This window comes from Dendrobates tinctorius, unplaced genomic scaffold (genome assembly GCF_039654945.1).
Source record: "Dendrobates tinctorius isolate UK_male_01 unplaced genomic scaffold, ASM3965494v1 ptg000004l, whole genome shotgun sequence".
NCBI classification, from domain to species: Eukaryota; Metazoa; Chordata; class Amphibia; order Anura; family Dendrobatidae; genus Dendrobates; species Dendrobates tinctorius.
The window spans coordinates 38,965,369-38,986,322 of record NW_027361672.1 but is presented as its reverse complement, the minus strand read 5'-3'; the positions used below and the strand labels follow the sequence as shown (position 1 = coordinate 38,986,322).

The window sequence follows — 20,954 nt, the reverse complement described above, 5'->3', positions numbered from 1 at the left end:
TAGGCTGGATTGTGGCATGTTTGAAAGCAGAAGGGAAGGTACCTGAAATTAGTGATAGGTTGAAGAGGTGGGTTAGTGATGGGATAATAGTGGTGGTGAGGTTGGGGAGGAGGTGGGTTGGAATGGGGTCAAGTGCACAGGTTGTGAGGTGCGATTTGGAGAGGAGACAAGCTCCCCTTCAGTGATGTTGGAGAGGGAGGTTATGGGGTTTGGGCATTGGTCTGGTATACAAATGGGTTGTGGTAGTTGAACAAAGAAGACTTGCCTTGTTTGGTCGATCTTATTTTTGAAATATGTGGCAAAGTACTCAGCAGAGATGAGGAAGGTTGGAGGGGGCAGTGGTGGGTGGAGGAGGGAGTTAAAAGTTTTGAATAACTGTTTGAGGTTGTAGGATAGGGAAGATACGAGGGTTGTGAAGTAAGCCTGTTTAGCAGTGGTGAGGGCAGATTTGAAAGCGAGTGTTGCTTGTTTGAATGCAGTGAAGTCGTCTTGTGAATTTGTCTTCTTCCAACACCGCTCTGCAACCCTGGACAATTGCCAGAGCTTTTTAGTGGTGTTATTGTGCCAGGGTTGTCTGTTGGTACGTCGCACTCTGCCATGAACGAGAGGGGCGACCGTGTCAATAGCTGATGCGAGAGTGGCATTATAGAAAGCAATGGCACTGTCTGTCGTGGAATGTGGATATGGATGCCAGTGGTAGAATAGAGTCAGAGAGCGTTTGGGTGTCTATGTATGCAAGTTTCTGTGGGGGTGTGCATGTTGCTGGACATGGGTGACAGGGGAGGAGGACAGGGATGAGAAAGTGAGTAGATGATGGTCGGATAGAGGGAGAGGGGAGGTGGTGAAGTTAGATAGAGAGCAGAGTCGGGTGAAGACCAGGTCTAATGTTTGTCCGTCTGTGTGGGTGGTTGAGGAGGACCACTGAGTAAGTCCAAAGGATGAAGTAAGGGAGAGGAGTTTGGAGGCTTTTGACTGAAGGGTATCAGTGGGGATGTTGAAGTCACCCATGATGATAGTGGGGATGTCAGTGGAAAGAAAGTGAAGAAGCCAAGTAGAGAATTGGTCAATGAAGGCAGTGGTCGGGCCTGGAAGTTGGTATATGACGGCCACTTGAAGGTTGGAGGAAGAGTAGATGCGGACAGAGTGGACTTCAAAAGAGGGGAGGATTATGGAGGGAAGAGATGGGATTGGGTTAAAGGTGGAGTTAGAGGAAAGGAGAAGACCCACTCCTCCACCGTGTCTGTTGCCAGGGTGAGGAGTGTGGGTGAAGTGGAGACCGCTGTAACACAGCGCAGCAGGGGAGGCGGTGTCGGAGGCTGTCAGCCATGTTTCTGTGAGGCCGAGGAAGGCAAGATTGTGAGAGTGAAAAAGGTCATGAATCACATGAAGCTTATTGCAGATGGAGCAGGCATTCTAGAGTGCTCCAGAGAGAGGGAGCATGGGGGTGGGTGTCAATGGCGCGGGTTTTACGTTGGAAAGATTGTGGCAGTTCTTATTTGATAGGGAGCGGTAGGAAGGGGTAGTAATGGGGGGTATGAGCTGTGGGAGTCCAAGATTGGGAGATATGTCACCAGCAGTGAGGAGAAGCAAAGAAAGAGAGCAGGTGGGAGAAGGAGAGTGGGCTGCTTGTTTTATTAGGACATATGAGGTTGAGGAGCAGGTCAACAGAGGAGGTCAGGTGGGGAGGAAAGAGGGAAGAGGAGATGATTATTTGGTTAGAGGGTGCTGGGGTTTGGGGATATCGAAGGAGAGTGAGGATTAATGGAGCAAACACTGTGAGGGCATATGTAAATATGGTGAAGGAGTAAGAGGGTTAATAGAAAAGCTGGATTCAAGTAATAAGAAGTGCTTACTCAGCAGACAAACCCATTAGAGACAGATACATAGTGTGGTGTCCTAACTCCTGCCATGACTAGCTGCCGTTGAAATAACTGCATCTTCTTGATACTTTTGCTGCAGTGATACTTATGCTGCAGAAATAAATAAATAAGTATACAATAAATACTTAGCCTTTACTGGGTATTAAAATGGATGAACTAAAAAAAACGATGACATAGGGTCCACCTATAAATAATAACCAGCAAAGCCTAGGCAGACAGCTGCGGGCTGATATTAATAGCCTAGGAAGGGGCCATGTATATTGCCTCCCCAGGCTAAAAAATCAGCTCTCATCTGCCCCAGAAAAGGCACATCTATAAGATATGCCAGTTCTTTAACTCACTCTTCCCACTTGCCCTGGTGCGGTAGCAAGAGTGAAAGTTGGGGGGGGAGTTGATGTCACCTTTGTATTGTCAGGTCAGGTGACATCAAGCCCAGAGATTGGTAATGGAGAGGCGTCTATAAGACACCCCCATTATTATCCCCATAGTCATATTGTATAAAAACACACACACCGAATAAAGTCCTTTAATTGAAAGATTGACACAGACTCCTTTAATCAGTCTTAATTAAACCATACTTACGGCATCGCTCATTCAAGTGAAGCCATTGTTCCCTGTAAGAAAATTAATAAACAATATTCCTCATCTGTCCACTGAGAATATAATAATCCATTTGTCCCACTACAGGTCTAGGTCTGCTACATTTAGATGGCAGGCTACCATGGTTGCATGATGCAACTATACAACCTTCCTTCCAAAGGAAAAACAAAGAAGAAAGCCAAACATAAAGTCCAAGAAATAGTACGGTTACAATATAATGTTTATTAGTTGTAATAATATACCGGAATTATAAATGGAACAAAAAAATCAATGTGTACAAAAACAATTAATTAAAAACAAGGCCACACACCCAGATAAGAGAATTGGCCACACACAGTAAATACTGAAAAGTAATCAGGTCAAAAGGTGCGATTCTCAATGTGATACAAAGTAGTCAATTAATAAAAAATTCATGAACAAAAACTGGTGGATAAATATCAGTCAAGAATAAAAGGTGCATACAAGGAGTTAACAATAATTAATCATAAAGTGCTTTAGTGCTATGGTATCAGAATAATGGAAACTCCAGTGTAGAAAGGATATCCAGAGAGAAATCAGCATGAATCCATAGTGTGGATAAGGACAGTTTTTAAACTAAGGCCGGTGTCAGACTTGCGAGAGCTATGCGAGAAACTTGCATCAATACCCGGCACTGCCGCCGGAGTGTGGGGCTGCATGGAAATACATGCAGCCACACACTCCAGCCCCGAGTGCCGGCGGCAGTGCCGGGTATTGATGTGCGAGTTTCTCGCATAGCTCTCGCAAGTCTGACCCCGGCCTAATATGTAGGCACATTGGAACAGCAGTAGCACTGGGTAGAGAAGAGACCACATATAAATATGTGAAGATCAAATCAAAAGTGGAATAAACATAATGACGTTTTAATGCTTACAGAGGTAATGGGATCTCGCTCTCCTGGATGGCGTCCTCCCCAATGAGAGCTTCGGAACATTGCCTTCGTCCCCCTGATTGATTAATCGGATTGCATTTGTCGGATTTCATCGCAAGTGGGAATGAGCCCTTAGTGACACTTCGCTGGAATCAGGCTCTTTACCCCTACATCAGGCTTCTCTCAGGTTCCATAGCAAAAACCTGCTGACAGATTCCCTTTAGCAGTGTGAAGGTCTCCCTCCTGTCACCAAAATGCTGTGGGAACGCTAATTGTTTTGTTTTAAGGCACTCACAATAGCAATTTTTGTGCAAATCTTCAATGCATTAAATGATCATGTGAACTAATGAGGCCTGTTTCATACATCCGTATGTTACCATCAGTCAAAATCCGCCATTTTGCTGAAAAATATTTTCTTTCTCTCAAAAAATGGTGGATCCGTTTTTTTCTAAAAGCGGCGGATTTTGACTGACGTCAAATAACTGAAGTGTGAAACAGGCCTTAGGTGTCAGGAAACATACCCATCACCAGAGACCATAAGAGTATCTTTTTGACCTTTGCTGTGGGGTATATGTGCGTATTTCTATGTAGAGGACCACAGCAAAAAATATATCCTGGGCAGCGTATAATATAGGTCATTGTACTCCTATGTTGAGAGTGTATACCTTTGACATAATGCCTGAAAACCGTTTGTTTAGTGGTTATATTGTTATGGCTGATTGGTATACTGCTCAGGCAAAAATTAGGAGACCACTGATTTTTTTTTTTTCTTTACAGGTATATTTTTGAATAAAATGTAAATTGCGCTTTTATTCTATAAACTACTGACATGTCTTCGAATTTCCAAGCACTAAATTTTGTATTTATTTTGAGAAGATGAGAAATGTTCAAAATAACAAAAAACTGCAGTGCTTGCAGACCTCAAATAATGCTAAGAAAACAAGTTCAGAATCATTTAGAAACAACAATACTAATGTTTTAACTCAGGAAGAGTTCAGAAATCAATATTTTGTGGAATAACCATGTTTTTAATCACAGCTTTCATGTGTCTTGGCATACTTGCCACCAGCAGGGTTTTTTATACTTTCCTTTGTTAAATAAGATTTGGTTCAGGTGATCACCTAATCAGAAGCACATTAAGTAGAATGAGGTGTACTCTAGTTGGAATTCAACTGACACTGGAAAGAAATGGCTGTCAGACATGTGGAGAAGCTGATTTTTATAAAACTGTGCAGTGGTCTCTTAATTTTTGACAAAGCTGTATATATATTGTTATGCATATAGGCCCCAATTCATCAAGACTGGAGTATTGGAGTTCCTGGAGTAAGAATTCTGACATTGAGAACACCGCAGCTTGTCATGTATTAGACAAGCTATGGCAAAATGTTTGAAATTTTTCAATGCAATGTATGCCAGAATTCTTTCAAAATGGCTTTGATAAATCGGGTAAAAAAAAAAAGGGTATTTTTTTTAGCGCTGTCTGGCCTCTGAAATAGTAAATTGGGCCCTGCAAAGACTATACTTAGGATAAATTCACACTAGGTGGTTTTTCAGCGTTTTTTTGCAGCAGCAAAAACCTGATCTCTTGGCAGGAAAGAAGCTGCAGAAAAAAGCATGTTTTGTCATTCTAGATATGTCTCTTGTGCATGCTGATAAAATTTAGTGTTGAAAAAAAGTCCAATTCTATAAAAGTATGTTTTGACACAAAAAACGCAGCAAAACGTGATACCTGCATTTTTGGTGTAATAGGTGAAAAACGCTGAAAAAATGCTGAAAGAAGTGACATGCCCCATTGTGCAAAAAAACGCGCAAAGTACAAAATCCTGATGGTAAAAATAACAAGATGTGCATGAGACATCTTGAAGTCTCCTAGACTTTGCTGGTACTGTAAAACGCTGCTGAAATTTTGCATTAAAAAAGCTGCAAAAATGCCTAGTGTGAACTTAGTCTTGCACCAGATTTTGCAATCTAGTTAAATGGGCTGTTTCTGTAGCATGGGCATGGATCTCTGCTAACTCCAATCACGTAAATTCAGTAAACTGCAAAAACATTTCTACAACAAGACTGGGGTCCAAGAGCTAACGTTTCTCCTTATGGAGAGTGACATGCCAGGATAAGGAGGCTTATAAGGCCATGCAATGCTCCTCTGGGAATTTAAATATGCAAATTGCCTCTTCAGAGAGCAAGACTTGAACTCTTGTGCCACCTATTGGAAGTACCAATCCTAAAAGTCAATATCAACTCTTTATAAGCCTTACTAAATGATTTCAGATAAAAGCCAAACCAGAATCTCAATTTGCAGACACCTGTTTCAGGGTGTTACCCCTCCTCTGCGTAAAGCATGAAGTCTGATTTGGCTGTATGAGAGACCTCTGACTGGCGCCTAAGGGGTAATGAGATCGCTCGCTTTGCACTGATGAGTAACACCCCGAAACACGTGTCTGCAAATTTATATTCTGGTTTGGATTTTATTCTAAGTTGTGTAGCAAGGCTTAAAGGATCATTGTTGCCTTTTAGGATTGCCACTTCCATTAGTTGGCACTAGAGTTCAAGTCCTCTTACATTCCGAAGAGACAATTTGCATACTACAAATCTGCCACATGTGAACATGTCCTGAGAGTTTGTCAATTCCTGATTACCGTATAAGCCGACCCAAGTATAAGCCGAGGCACCTAATTTTGCCACGGAAAACTGGGTAGGCTTATTGACTCGAGTATAAGCCGGGTATGAATTGTCTCCTCCAGGGGCGGACACTGACAGCTTGGGGTCCCTGTGCAAGAAATGTGTCTGGGCCCCCCTTCCTGCCCGCTATGTTTCTTAAGATGAGAGCAATCTGGCAATGGGACCCCTGAGGCCTCAGGCTCTGAGAAACAAGGCAGATTGCCCTCATTATTACTGCCCTGCAAGCAGGGGCGTACGTAGCAATCACAAGGCCCAATAGCAAAAGTTATATTTGGGCCCCACACATCTAAAAAATATATTTATTTCTATTTTTTCACTGAGATGGATATATATACTGTGTGTGTGTAATATATATATATATATATATATATATATATATATATATATATATATATCCGTTATCATGCAGTTCTGCTGGCTCCAGAGCAGTCAGACTTGCAGTCAGGTGACAACTAGTGTCCACTATGTCAGTGACTAGAACATTGAAGACATGGCTGACACTTTAGTTGGCACATAACAGCAAGTGTGCAGAGCGCCTCCTCGTGGCAGAGCCCAACAATGTATATATTACATTTTATGTGTGGTGCCTGTATCATCTGGTTTCTGCTCTATTCATTGTCTATGGAACTGATGGAAATAGCCGAGCTCAGCAGCTCTATAGATAATGAATAGAGCTGGGGGCCCATTAGTTGAATCCCCAGTAATCAGCAAGTTATCCATGATCTGCTGGATCACACATACATCGTACATACATATACCGTACATACACACACAGATACACATACCTTACATGCATACACATACACACACCATATACTGTACATGTATACACACATACACCATACATACAGATAAACACTTATATACAGTACATTCATACACCATACATGCATACACAGATACTGTATATCGTACATACACACACATACTACAGATACATACATACGACAGATACACATACATATACCGTATATGCATACACACATACACATAACATACATACACCATACATACACAAACACATATATACAGTACATACATACACATACATATACCATACATACATATACACAGATATATCGTACATACACACACATATACATACCATAGATACATACACTGTACATAGTTATACCATACATACACACACTTATATACACATAGTATACACATACATACACATATACCGTACATACACACACACACTTATATAAACATATAGTATATACATACGCATTCATTGGCCAGCGTCTCTCCTTGCATGACACACACCCTTTTTGAACTCCTGCTCTCTCCCCAGCTCTACCGGACTCAAGTTAGTCTGCAGTTAGCTATTAGATTCTCATGATAAGTTAAATTTGAAAAGAGGTACCCTGGACCACTAGTACTCAAAATGACCAGCTCAATGACCTGAATAATGTTTGCCAAAAAATGATCAACTCTATGTGTAGTTCAGAAGTTATTCACGTAAATCTCTTATGTCGCGCATAATCAAACGTTCTCAATCTAACAAATTTTGCCCAAAAAATTCACAACTCTATGTATAGTTGAAGAATTATACAAAATATGCTAACTCCACATGTGAAACATTTTATAGGTACCTCACTGTTTGAGTATGTTTGATTATGCGCGACATAAGCGATTTACGTGAATAACTTCTGAACTACACATAGAGTTGATCATTTTTTTGGCAAACATTATTCAGGACATTGAGCTGGTCATTTTGAGTACTAGTGGTCCAGGGTACCTCTTTTCAAATTTAACTTATGAAAATCTAATAGCTAACTAATAGCTAACTGCAGACTAACTTGAGTCCGGTCCAGCTCTAGTGTTCAGGTGATTACAGCAGGAAGTGAGAGGGGCCCCTTACACTCCCGCCGCCCGCAATCTGGACTCTGGCCCCATAGCGGCTGCATACTCTGCCGCTATGGGCAGTACGCTCAAGGGCCCCGTTCCACCTCTGGGCCCCAGTGCATTGCAAGGGCTGAACCGGCGGTATGTCCGCCCATGGTCTCCTCATCCCTATCCTGGTATGCATGGCTCCCCTGTCCTGTCCTGGTATGCATGGCTCCCCCCGTCCTGTCCTGATATGCATGGCTCCCCCGTCCTGTCCTGGTATGCATGGCTCCCCCGTCCTGTGCTGGTATGCATGGCTCCCCCGTCCTGTGCTGGTATGCATGGCTCCCCCGTCCTGTGCTGGTATGCATGGCTCCCCCGTCCTGTGCTGGTATGCATGGCTCCCCCGTCCTGTGCTGGTATGCATGGCTCCCCCGTCCTGTCCTGGTGTGCATGGCTCCCCCGTCCTGTCCTGGTGTGCATGGCTCCCCCATCCTGTCCTGGTGTGCATGGCTCCCCGTCCTGTCCTGGTGTGCATGGCTCCCCCGTCCTGTCCTGGTGTGCATGGCTCCCCCATCCTGACCTGGTGTGCATGGCTTCTTATTCCCTATCCTTGTATGAATGGTTCCTATTAAAAAAAAATCCTACTCACCTTCCAGTTGCCCTTGCAGCATCTTATTGGTCCTGGTGCCGACAGCTCTTCCTGTGCTGAGCGATCATGTGGCCTCGCTCATTAAGTTAATAAATATTTCCTCCACGCCTATGGGAGTGGAGAGCCGTGCATATTCATTACCTTAATGAGCGGGCCAAGTGATCGCTTGGCACAGGAAGAGCTGCTGGGACCAACGAGATGCAGGGCACGCAGGAGGGTGAGTAGGATGTCTTCTGGAAGCCGGCGGCCGCAGATGTCACTGTGCACGCTATAAGAGAAATGAATGTTAATTTCTCTTTGGCAGCAGCACAGTCTTTAGCCACAGCCGCCGGCTTCTGCCTCTGTCAGCCACCGCTCACCTTTCCCCACCAGCTTTCTTGACAATTGACTTGTGTATAAGCCAAGGGGGGCGTTTTCAGTACAAAAGTACTGAAAAACTCAGCTTATACATGAGTGTATACGGTACATGTATTTTCTACACCAGCCTCTGCCCATCTTTTTTTTTTTTCTTAAACGTCACTATTAGTTTAGTGATTTAACTTGTATTTATTAATTTAGTGACAAATTCCTGGTGCTTTGGATCACACCTGGACGATGAGGACTTTCTGAACTGTATACATTTACTGGCCGAGATGCTATTGACATCTGCAATCAGAGTTCGACTTAGGAGCTGTCCATCTCCTTGGAGCCAGTCAGCAGTAGCTGTGCTTTCCTGTAGGAAGAGGTTGTGGTCCGGTTCTTCTGACAGGTCACATCACACAGGTGTGTTTCTCTTTTCTTTTCGATTTCTTTCCACCGAGGATAAAAGTTTTATCAACTTTGAAAGACCGCCAATTCTTTCATTCCCCAACGTAATATAAAAATAACAGCTACTCACCTACTGCACGAGATCTATTACGTGCTACTGGACCGTGTCCTACGAATCGAGTCGTACCAACTCTAGTCATTTTGATTTAAAAAAAAAATCTTCAGTAAAAAGTCAGTCTGCTATGCTATTCTAAATATCAAGAAACAAGATGGACCTCTAGGCATATATTGGGACCCTACGGGGAAGTTTGACATATGCACCAAAAGCATTCAGGAAATGGGCAATGTGAAGTTAACTTTAGAAAAAAAAGCAGTTGGATTTTTTACAAACCTATTAAAAGGAGATCGCATGGCTTATTTTTAAGAATGACAGGGCAGATATAGTGCTCCGGTCCGAGTGCCGGCGGCAGCATCGGGTGTTGATGCGAGAGACTCGTGCGAGTTTCTCACATCACACACGGTAGTGTGATCCCGGCCTTATAGTGATAATCTCTTGTTGATAAAACTGTTTTTGTTTTTAAATTGTAACTGCAATAAGTGACACATCACTAGAATCAGGCTCTTTGTTACTACATCATGCTGCTCTGAGATTAGGGGGGAAGATAAGTGACTGATTCTCTTAAGAAACTTCAGCTTTTCTGTTTTGGCTTTTTTTAAGAGTAATTTTCAAGCACATGAATTAATTATTGAGGTGTATAAATGAATGTGTAAATGTGACACAGACTTTGGGTTGGGGTGTGCAGCATAATTTCCTTCATTTCTATAATAGTGTCTCGATGTTGGTGTAGAACTACAGTGCAGGGGTTCACGCGACACTTTGAGTGAACCTTGCACTTTGGGTCAAACAATTAAAATGACTGACCTCTGCACATTGTACCTCCCTGCGGACTGATTTGTGAGCACAGTAAGTAGAATATATGTTTAATTGTGAATGTGAGCCAGCATGGTTATTGGGAAGCTAATGCATGAGTTCTGTGAGTGCTGCATATCTGAGGTTACAGGGCTTAACTGCAGGTAATCCAGCGCTTCCATTAATCCAAGGACTATCCTCACGATTACCTGCAGAATAGTGCGTCTAGCTTCTGTAAGAGCTGAAAATAATGCTTCTAAATACTGAAATATTGATTTCTTTGTATAAGTGAAGGTTTCTTTATCTCATTTATGTGACAGATTTCTGTACAATTTCAGTTGAATATAACTGTTAATTGTAAATCAACAATCCTAAAATAATTATATGGAAAAGCACCTCACCCAGAAGGTTACACACCTTGATCCATCAAGCCCTTTGTTTCATGGTCAATTTTCATTCTTCCGCTTTCATTTCTTCCTCCTATTCTTCCAAAAGTTTCTGTCAACATAGCTGTATGAGAGCTTGATGTTTTCTTTTTTTTTAACCCCCCTCTCCGACTTCGGGCGTAATAGTATACACATAACACATCCACTCGCAGCTGTTAACTAGTTAAATGCCGCTGTCATTTTCTGCTCATAGTAATGACCACCAAAGGTCTGAAACAGACCTCTATGGTTGTCATTGCCGGATTGCGATGAGCGCCACCCCGTAGTCGGTGCTCATAGCAAGTGAGAATTTCTGCTACACACATGCAATCTGATCATCGCCTGTTAGTAGCAGAGGCGATCGAAGCTTCTGGTCTTTGATGGAGACTATTGAAGCATGCAAAAAGTAATTAAAAGAAGGTGAGCTGTGATTGGTTGCTATGAGCAAGTTTTCCCACTTGACAACACCTCATAAGACACTGACATGGTGGGAGAAATCTAGCATCCCTGGGAACATAAGCTCCCAGCCATTGTCTGCCCCCCAAAAAGGAGCAGCGAGCACATGACAGAAATGAATCCCCCCTCCCATGCGCATATACACATAACACATCCTCCATCCTATAGGCACATCTTCCCTCTTAAAGGGATCATTGGTATGGAAGTCAGAGCAAATCCATCCAGCGCTTTGGTTTTGACCCCAGGTCTCTCTTAAAGGGATCCCCGGTATGGAAGTTAGGACCGTTCAACTCAGCTCTGTGGTTCTGACCCCAGGGTCTCTTAAAGGGATCATTGGTATGGAAGTTAGGGCAAATCCACTCTGTGCTTTGGTACTGACCCCAGGCCCCTCTTAAAGGGATCTCTGGTATGGAAGTCAGGGCAAATCCCTCAGTGCTCTGATTATCACCCCAGGGTTCTATTAAAGAGATCATTGGTATGGAAGTCAGGGCAAATCCACTCAGCACTTTGGTTCTGACGCCAGGCCTCTCTTAAAGGGATCCCTGGTATGGAAGTTAGGACCGTTCCACTCAGCGCTCTGCTTCTGACCCCAAGCTGATGGGATGATGTGGGATATTAGGGGTAGTAGTCTGGTGGCTCTGGCTGACGGGATGATGTGGGATATTATGGGTAGTAGTCTGGTGGCTCTGGCTGACGGGATGATGTGGGATATTAGGAGTAGTAGTCTGGTGGCTCTGGCTGATGGGATGATGTGGGATATTAGGAGTAGTAGTCTGGTGGCTCTGGCTGATGGGATGATGTGGGATATTAGGGGTAGTAGTCTGGTGGCTCTGGCTGACGGGATGATGTGGGATATTATGGGTAGTAGTCTGGTGGCTCTGGCTGACGGGATGATGTGGGATATTAGGAGTAGTAGTCTGGTGGCTCTGGCTCATGGGATGATGTGGGATATTAGGAGTAGTAGTCTGGTGGCTCTGGCTGATGGGATGATGTGGGATATTAGGAGTAGTAGTCTGGTGGCTCTGGCTGATGGGATGATGTGGGATATTAGGGGTAGTAGTCTGGTGGCTCTGGCTGACGGGATGATGTGGGATATTAGGGGTAGTAATCCGGTGGCTCTGGCTGACAGGATGATGTGGGATATTAGGAGTAGTAGTCTGGTGGCTCTGGCTGATGGGATGATGTGGGATATTAGGAGTAGTAGTCTGGTGGCTCTGGCTGATGGGATGATGTGGGATATTAGGAGTAGTAGTCTGGTGGCTCTGGCTGATGGGATGATGTGGGATATTAGGGGTAGTAGTCTGGTGGCTCTGGCTGACGGGATGATGTGGGATATTAGGGGTAGTAATCCGGTGGCTCTGGCTGACGGGATGATGTGGGATATTAGGAGTAGTAGTCTGGTGGCTCTGGCTGATGGTATGATGTGGGATATTATAGTGAATGTTGCTATGCGGAGTGGGCGGGGCTCTACACTTAGCTTTATATATGTAGATATAATCATTATAACTTGTTATAACTAACCACAGTTACTATGCCGGGCAGCGCGGGGCTCTTCAGCTAGTGTACTGATAAGTGAGAAATGGTAAAAAAGAAAATTCTGCCTTTGTTTGGTTTACGTTTTTACAGAGCTCCTTCTGTAGTAAAAATAACCTTGCAACAAGATTCTACAGGACAGTACTATTAACCCCTTAATGTCCAATGACGGACACAGTCCGTCATTAGACATATCCCCTGCTTTGATGAGGGCTCCGGCGGGAACAGCTGACATGTGCCCGCAATAGGCGCGAGCGGAATCGCCGTCCGCCCGTGCCTATTAACTAGTTAAATCCCGCTGTCAAAGCTGACAGCAGGCATTTAAATAGCATTTCCGGCCGCCGGGCCAGAAATGACCTCATCGCCGACCCCGTCATGTGATCGGGGGTCTGCGTCATGTTGCCTGGACAACCAGAGGTCTCTATGAGACCACTATGGTTGTTCCAGGCATATGGCTTTCAGCGCCACCCGGTGGTCGGCGCTGAAAGCACAGCAGTAAATCTGCTACATATGAGCGATCTGCTCATCGCCGATATGTAGCAGAGCCGATCGGGTTGCGCATGCTTCTAACCTCCTATGGAGGCTATTGAAGCATGCCAAGAGTAAAAAAAAAAAATGTTTAAAAATAAAAATTTTATTAAAAAGCCTAAAAGTTCAAATCACCCCCCTTTCGCCACAATCAAAATAAAGCAGTAAAAAAAAAATCCCACATGCACATATTAGGTATCGCCACGTTCAGAATCGCCCGATCTATCAATAAAAAAAAAAGCATTAACCCGATCGCTAAACGGCATAGCGAGAAAAAAATTAAAAACGCCAGAAATACGTTTTTTTGGTTGCCAAGACATTGCATTAAAATGCAATAACGGGCGATCAAAGGAACGTATCTGCACAAAGGTGGTATCATTAAAAACGTCAGCCCGGCACACAAAAAATAAGCCCTCACCCGACCCCAGATCACAAAAATGGAGACGCTACGGGTCTCGGAAAATTGCGCAAATGTTTTTTTTTAGCAAACTTTGGAATTTTTTTTCACCACTTAGATAAGAGGATATAGACATGTTTGGTGTCTATGAACTCGTAATGACCTGGAGAATCATAATTGCAGGTCAGATTTAGCATCTTGTGAACCTAGCAAAAAAGCCAAGCAAAATACAAGTGTGGGATTGCACTTTGTTTGCAATTTCACCGCACTTGGAATTTTTTTCCCGTTTTCGAGTGCACGACATGGTAAAACCAATGGTGTCATTTAAAAGTACAGCTCGTCCCGCAAAAAATAAGCCTCACATGGCCATATAGACGGAAAAATAAAAAAGTTATGGCTCTGGAAAGAAGGGGAGCGAAAAACGAAAAAAGCTCCGGTCATTAAGGGGTTAAGGCAAAATCAAACAATTGCGTTTCTTGTTTTTAAGTGGTTAAAAACAAAACACAAATCTTTGTTAAAAAAAAAAGAAAAAAAAATTGCTTTCCGTTTTTTTTAAGACCATTTTATTTTTCTGTCAGTGTAACTGTGTGGCAAATTTTTTGCATAGTACACTGTAGTGTGGCTTTTGTGTACCACTTTGGGGTGCATACATCATTTTAATTTCTTTTTATTCCATTTTTTGGGGGGGAATTGGGGAAAACTGTAACATGCTAATTCAGGTTTTTTAATTATTTTCTGGTGGTGTTGAGTACTTTAAAGGTTTATTTATTTTAGAAGTTCATAGATGGCACTTTCATAGACAGCTATGCTGAATATGTTAATTTTTTTTAAAGGGAATCTGTCAGGAAGTTGAATAAACTGATACCTTGATATATGCAATCCAATGCCTTACTCCAGATAAATCCATGGTTATGTAAATGAGGTGTTCCAGGCTATGGGCAGAACACTGATCTACTTGAGAATCTGCCTTAAGAGATTATTTTTTAATAAAATGGTTCATTACCAGTGTGAGACCTGTAACAGAACAGGAGAAATGAGCTTTGTCTTCTTACAAACACATTTGCTGCAGATCTCACAACTCTACTGTATGTATCGTACTGTAAGGAGGTGGACCAGCTGCTGTGTTCCTCCCTGAAGACATCAATGCTACTGTGGTATAGAATCTGTAAGATATGAATAATGTTTTGCTCCTGATATGTTTTCTTGCGGTAACAACTGTTAATTTCCCTGTGGGCTGTAGTACTAACTGTCACAAGATGTCACTGTCTTTCCTTTTCACTCTTGTATAGAACTAAATGAAAGGTTAATTTTTTGCCAAGCAACCATAGAACAGAGACAGACAGGTGTGTGAGAGTTAACTAGAAGTATGTCCTTGGTGGGTAGGGGCATTGGGAATATCTGGGTAGTTTCAGGAACAGGAAGTAGTTAGTGGAGTCTGTAATGAGGAGCTAAAGAACAGAATTTGTGTTAAGTGAGCTGAGAGGCACAAAGCTGTAAGCATCATTAAGGAACTGTAGAGGCGACTGAGATCAAGATCAGTGGGTGGGCAAGTGGGTGAAGCCTATTTGTGGGAGAATTAAGTGAAGAAGTGAGTCCAGTGTTGGCCAGATGTGGGAGGTCCTGTAGAGAAGAGTCTTGCCCAGCTGAGGAGACATTTAAGGGACGCAGCTCTAAGGGAGGTCCTCGTTAATGGATTACATGCCGCTGTTTTGGTGCAGGGTTCACAGCGTAATATATTGATTCATCTGTCTCTGCATCAGGAAGATGTAGGTTCATCTGATTTGCTCTGCTTATGTACCAGCCGCATGTAATTTGCTGCCTTGTTTACCTAAGTGTGTTGCCAAGCAAAGAGTGCCTTGTTTTTATGAATGTGCCTGGTGTCCTGAAGTCTAATGAACCTGGTGTGGAGTGAAGCGGGACTGACCTGAAGGTGAAGGTACCAACACTGCCAGCAAACACACGCATCCAGAACTCTTGCTTTGTCTGTTGTGTGTCAAACTCATGACATTCGCCTACAGCTATCACCCTGGTCACTGTTACAGTACCAATATTGCATCCTTGTCTGCCTGTGAGATGGAAGCTGAGAGTAACATGCAGATGTGCAGAGAGCAGCCTGTGAGGCTGGGTAGTCAAGAGGTCCGAAATCAAAAGCCAAGAGTATGTCATAGACAAAGGTGTGAGATGAGTACACAGTCACATACGGTAAATATTCCAAGAAGGTAGCAGATCACGACAAAAGGGCTAGGCAAGTGGATGGTCAAGACAAATACTAGGTCAAGCAGCAAAGATCACAATACCAGGCAAGGAGCACAGAACAAGCACTCGCCTCATGAGCAAAACTACAATTGGCAACATTCAAAGACAGATGTCATGATCCAGGCAGGGTTTTGTGTCCTGTCTCTTTCCCGGTCTAATCATGTCAAGGGTTAACTTTTCTCTGCCTCCTTCTGGCTTCAGGCTGGCTATTTCTCTTCACTGCATCCTGCAGGCGGTGTCAGTTATAGTTTCTGCCTACGGTGTGAGTAAAAAACACATTACCTTTATGCATTATTTGCAGTATATTTTTTACTTTTTAGTTTAGGATATTTGTGTTTTTTGCTTTTTGTTTTCTATGGTGTGAGTAGCTGACTCCGTGTATACCCTGATTTGTCCTTCTGCTGTTGCTGACTTAGCCCATATCTGTTTGTTCCCCTCTTCCCGTCCCGACTCTATGTTCCACCTTTCATGTTTTGGACTCTCTGGTATTTGACTTGTCTTGAACCCTGACTTGCTATTTGTCTCTTGTCTTTGGCATATCTGTTCCTGACTGGTACTGACTCATTTGGCTTGTTTCTGGCTCTGTGTTTGTTTATTTTTTTGGTACTGCGCTACTGCCTTTTTCATCATGGTATTTGGGGCATCATGAACTTCATCTAATATCTGTGGTACTAAATATTCAGGCCTCCTGATGAACCGTTACACCGGGGAAAAGCGTTGAGGCGTCTTTTTATGATAAGTAACCACCATGTGGTGTCTTTACTGGATGCTTAATAGGTTTACCTGTATTGGTCTCTAATTTATAGGGCATTGCTATTATTAGCACTGGTTTAGGCATATGTTAATTACTGCATGGGGTCATAAGGATTACTTGGCTATCTCTATTGTGTACCTCTTTTGTGGGCCACTTGGAGATGTTAGTTTATCTTTTTTTTCGGCTATGTACATTTAGTGTTTTCCTATTATGATCACGTCTTTTCATTGTGCAATGTGGTCCATGTATGTTGGGGTGTTATTTGCTATTTAGCATCTATAGGCCGTTTAGCCTTTTGTATGCTAGTTCTCTACGTGCATATATTTTAGATTTTCTCATTATCTTTCTCTACAAATAAGGTTTTTTTGTGTCTACCTTCCTTCCTCTTCCTTCATCCCCTTCCTATCTAATAATTGTTTTCCCACCTTTTTATCTAGGGTGAGATAGGGAAGATAGGGTAAGTCTACGTTGAGTGGGGGCGCCAAAAAATCGTTTCTTCTAGGGTGCCAACCTCTACAGCAAGGAAGGTGTTAAGACAGGTTATCGTAGTCCTTTTGTAGGGCTTTTCTCTATGGTCTTCTATTATTGTTAATTAGTGTAGATTTTGTTCCATTTTTTTCACGGGAACAGGTGCTCTTTTTAATATATATCATTAAATGTAAAGTTTTAAGGGAATACATGTTCACAATAATATCGACCCAGCTTGTTTGACTCTTCTGCTGCCACCTGCTGGTTGCCTCACTGCTGCGCTGCAGGGCTGCTCTTGCTGTGTGCAGTCCTCCACTCTATTGCCATCTGCTGGAGCTTGCATCTACCTGCATAGCAGCAGCCAGGGCTGTGGAGTCGGAGTCGGTGCTCATTTTGGTGGAGTCGGTATAAAATGGACCGACTCCTAAAATATAGAATAATTTGGGTACAGTAGTTCAATGCAGAATGTGCTGAATATTTTTTCATAGGAATTTGGGAAAGTTATGAAATGTCCTATAAATGTCTGTTCTATTCCTGATCTAAGGCTACATTCACACACAGTGTTTTTGCTGCGTTTTTTGAGGATACGTTTTTCAGCTGCAAAAGCAGATCAGCTTTTTAAAAAACCGCATCACCGGAAAGGTTTTGGAGCTAGTAGATAATGTTTTCAATACCAAAAGCAGATTAGAAAAACACCACACAAACTGACATGCTCATTCAGTCCAAAAACGGATCCTCACAAAACAATGTGTCTGAATGTCATATCTTGAAACCCAATGACTTTGCTGGTATGCCCAGAGACACTGCATTTTACTGCAAAAAAATGGACCCTCAAAAACGCTGTGTGTGAATCATGGCCACAGCCAGTGAGGGGCAGGGGGCAGCTGCCCCCCCTAGAAGCAGAGGAACGCACCTATCAAAACTCACTTGTATGCTGCAGTGCTCCCGTCCTGCACCGGCTCCAGACTGCAGGGGGCAATCTCCCCTCCTCTGTCCTGTCTTCTGCCGTCTTCACCAGAGAGAGGAGGTGAAGGGGTGCCTGCCCTGCACAGGATCCGATTCCTGGGCCCCGAGCTGGAGAAAGTGAGAAAGTTGTGCACATGCTGCATCTGACAATAAGAGATAGTCTGCAAGAGGGACATGCTGGAAATCTGATTGGAAAAGTGAGGAAATTGGTTATTGCCGACAAAACCCCTAAAATTGATTCCATCTTGAAGAGACGTGCTGGGAAAGAGGCAATTGCCGATCAAGCCACTCGGTGGGGCAGCACTTTTTTAATGATTGAGCGATTGCTTGAACTAAAACCATTTCTTATAGATATGGCAAACCCTCAGGTAACCCTAAATGAAGGTCAATGGACACAGGTGGCTGAATTGAAAGAATTGCTTAATCACCCATTTACCGTGACTAAAAAATTACAAGCTGAGGATTTATCTCCTGGCATTTTCATAAGGGAGTGAAAGAACTTGCTATTTTGTCTGTCCCAAAGAGGAGGTTTAATCGCAGATGGCATTTCTGCTTCAATGAAACGGAGAGCGACACAGCTACTGGAAAATAAATTTTTTCTGGCAGCTGTTTATGTGGACCCAAGTCATCGTATACTGCTTGATGATCAACAGCTTACTAAAGGAAAAGAAGCTCTGACTGAGGTAGCAGTTAGGATGAGTGGCCTACAGGAGAACTGCCAGGCACAAGAGGACTTGGGTCCTGACAGTGCTACTGCTGCCATATCTTCATCCTCATCAGATGAGGAGTTTGACTTTGACAAGTATTTGGATGACATGGAGCAGGCAAAGCGTTTCCGCAAGGAAAAAGATTTCTCTCCGTCTCCTATAGCAAGCAGATTGACCATATTTCAGCAAAATGTTTTACTTGCGCTCAAAGAAATAGAAAAATTCAAACGTTCATCAAAACTGACTGCATGAGGCAATTCCTTTACACCCTGACATTGTTAAAGATGTTGCCCATGTGGTTACGGATTTGCCTCAAACCCAAGTTAGTGTAGAGAGGTTGTTCTCTAGCCTTAAAATTATTAGGTCAGATTTGAGGTCATCTATGAAGAAGGATCTGATGGAGGCAATTCTATTTCTTAGAGCAAGTTCATAGACTGCACAAATGTTATATAGTATGTTTTTTTTGGTTTTTTTTTTTAAACATCATTTTTATTGATTTTGTAATGAAGTTGCATATTACAAGTTATAAACATTGCATTGAATTGTTGCAAAGAACATATTTAAACATGCTTATCACCTAAGCCTGAATAGAAGCAAAAATAAACTTTAACAAATATAAAATTATCAAACCCCCTTACGTCCACATTTTCATACGTTATTTAGTATGTTTTTGTTGAAAACTTTTTTTTGCCACTTACATAGTTTATTACATAGTGTTAAATATATTATATATATGTAATCAATATTACATAGTGTATTACATATTTACAATTTATTACAGTTTTTTGCCTTCTAAAGTTGTATTCCAATAAATATATATTATGTTCTATCTAAATATCTTGATTATTGTATCATAAAAATGATTAAATGTCTGATGTTCACATTGTACTACAATAAATTTTTCACTTAAATATAAGCAATATGTGTGGGAGTCGTGGAGTCGGAGTCGGAGTCGGTGTAAGGGAAATTGAGGAGTCGGAGTTGCAGGTTTGGCTTACCGACTCCACAGCCCTGGCAGCAGCATGTCAACAGAGAGCTGGTTAAATAGCCAGGTATTTGCTCTGGACAAGAGACACATGGATGAAGCCCGAGCACACCCTGGTCTTGGTTGGATTGCTAAACAGTCACTCCAGACACTTTACAGCTCAGCACACCAGCAGAACTATCATGAACTGCATTCAGACACAAATTTGACACATCACACTGCTAACACCACCTTTTATTTAAAATGAAACCCAGATTCAGATTCTTATACAGATCTGTGTCCTGCCCATGGCACTGAACAGAAAAATGTGGCTTTCTCTGGAATAAGACAGTTTAGCAGGCTTGATCCTACTGACAGATTTCCTTTATCTTCATTTTGAAATTGTGAAAAGGAGGGGATTCAAACTTTTTTTTTCTTTTTTAAAACTTCAAAGGAACTTGAGTTTGTGATGATTTGACCACTTGTATTATATTCTGCTAGAGTTTTAAAATTGCAGTAAGTAATAAAAAAATGGTGATCTCTTATCATGGACAAGTCTTTGAAGAGGATTTATCACAAGATTTTACAATACAAGCTGCATGAGTTTCCAAATGTATGTCCCTGAACACCAAATTAATGTAACCTTCAGACCTCCAATAATGAATTCAACCCCCATACTTGAGACAGCTGATTTTAGACACCAAAAATGAATTACTACCCCGTAGTACAGATCACTTAAAAGACATACGAATCACAGACTAAAAGCACCCAAAATTTTAATATTTAGAAACCTACTGTGTTAGGGTTGCGGATCGCACTAAATATAAAATATAAGGAAGTGCGATCGCAACCCGGGGTCCGAGATGGAAAACTGCTGCTTAGTAATGGCGGAGTAGTAAGTGGACACCAGCGGGATAACCACTGACCCGGTGTGCACTGGGGCAAACTCTGTTACTCCACAGAGCCGCTGAAAGAAATGCCAGAGCCTGTTAACACCACAGGACTTGGCAGCAGGAGCGCATAGCATAAGGTCACAGGACTCGGCCTTTGGACCGCAGGACTGGAGTCCCTCTAGACCGCTAGTGCTCGGCGCCGCAACTGCGGTGCCAGCAAGAGTCACTAATAGCTAACGCGTGCAAGAGTGCACAGTGCCGCTGTCACTTGCCGCGGTTCGATAGTGCCCAGCAGTGGGCGACACCATCGGACGCTAGTGTGCGAGTGCTAGGAGCACGGTGGCGGAAACATAGCCACCTGATGGCGCTGACTCAAATACCCTAACTCATGCGTATCAAAGGAGGGGGTAA

The 20,954-nt window shown here is 42.8% G+C and overlaps 1 protein-coding gene across 12 annotated transcripts in view; it reads left to right on the top strand.

The window, feature by feature from the left end:
- LOC141082965 (enoyl-CoA hydratase EchA19-like) overlaps window positions 1-20,954 on the top strand; it is a 112,966-nt gene that overhangs the window by 16,797 nt on the left and 75,215 nt on the right. For 4 of the 12 annotated variants that reach the window (XM_073567071.1, XM_073567089.1, XM_073567065.1 and 1 more), the window contains exon 2: window positions 9,098-9,301. The exons of 6 other annotated variants lie outside the window; for them this stretch is intronic. In XM_073567071.1, the coding sequence (XP_073423172.1) occupies window positions 9,172-9,301 (130 nt within the window). In that variant the 5' untranslated portion in view covers window positions 9,098-9,171. Of the gene's footprint in view, window positions 1-3,374; window positions 3,557-9,097; window positions 9,302-10,227; window positions 10,251-20,954 lie in introns of those variants that run through there. 2 more of the 12 variants (XM_073567080.1, XM_073567150.1) reach the window with 2 other exon arrangements.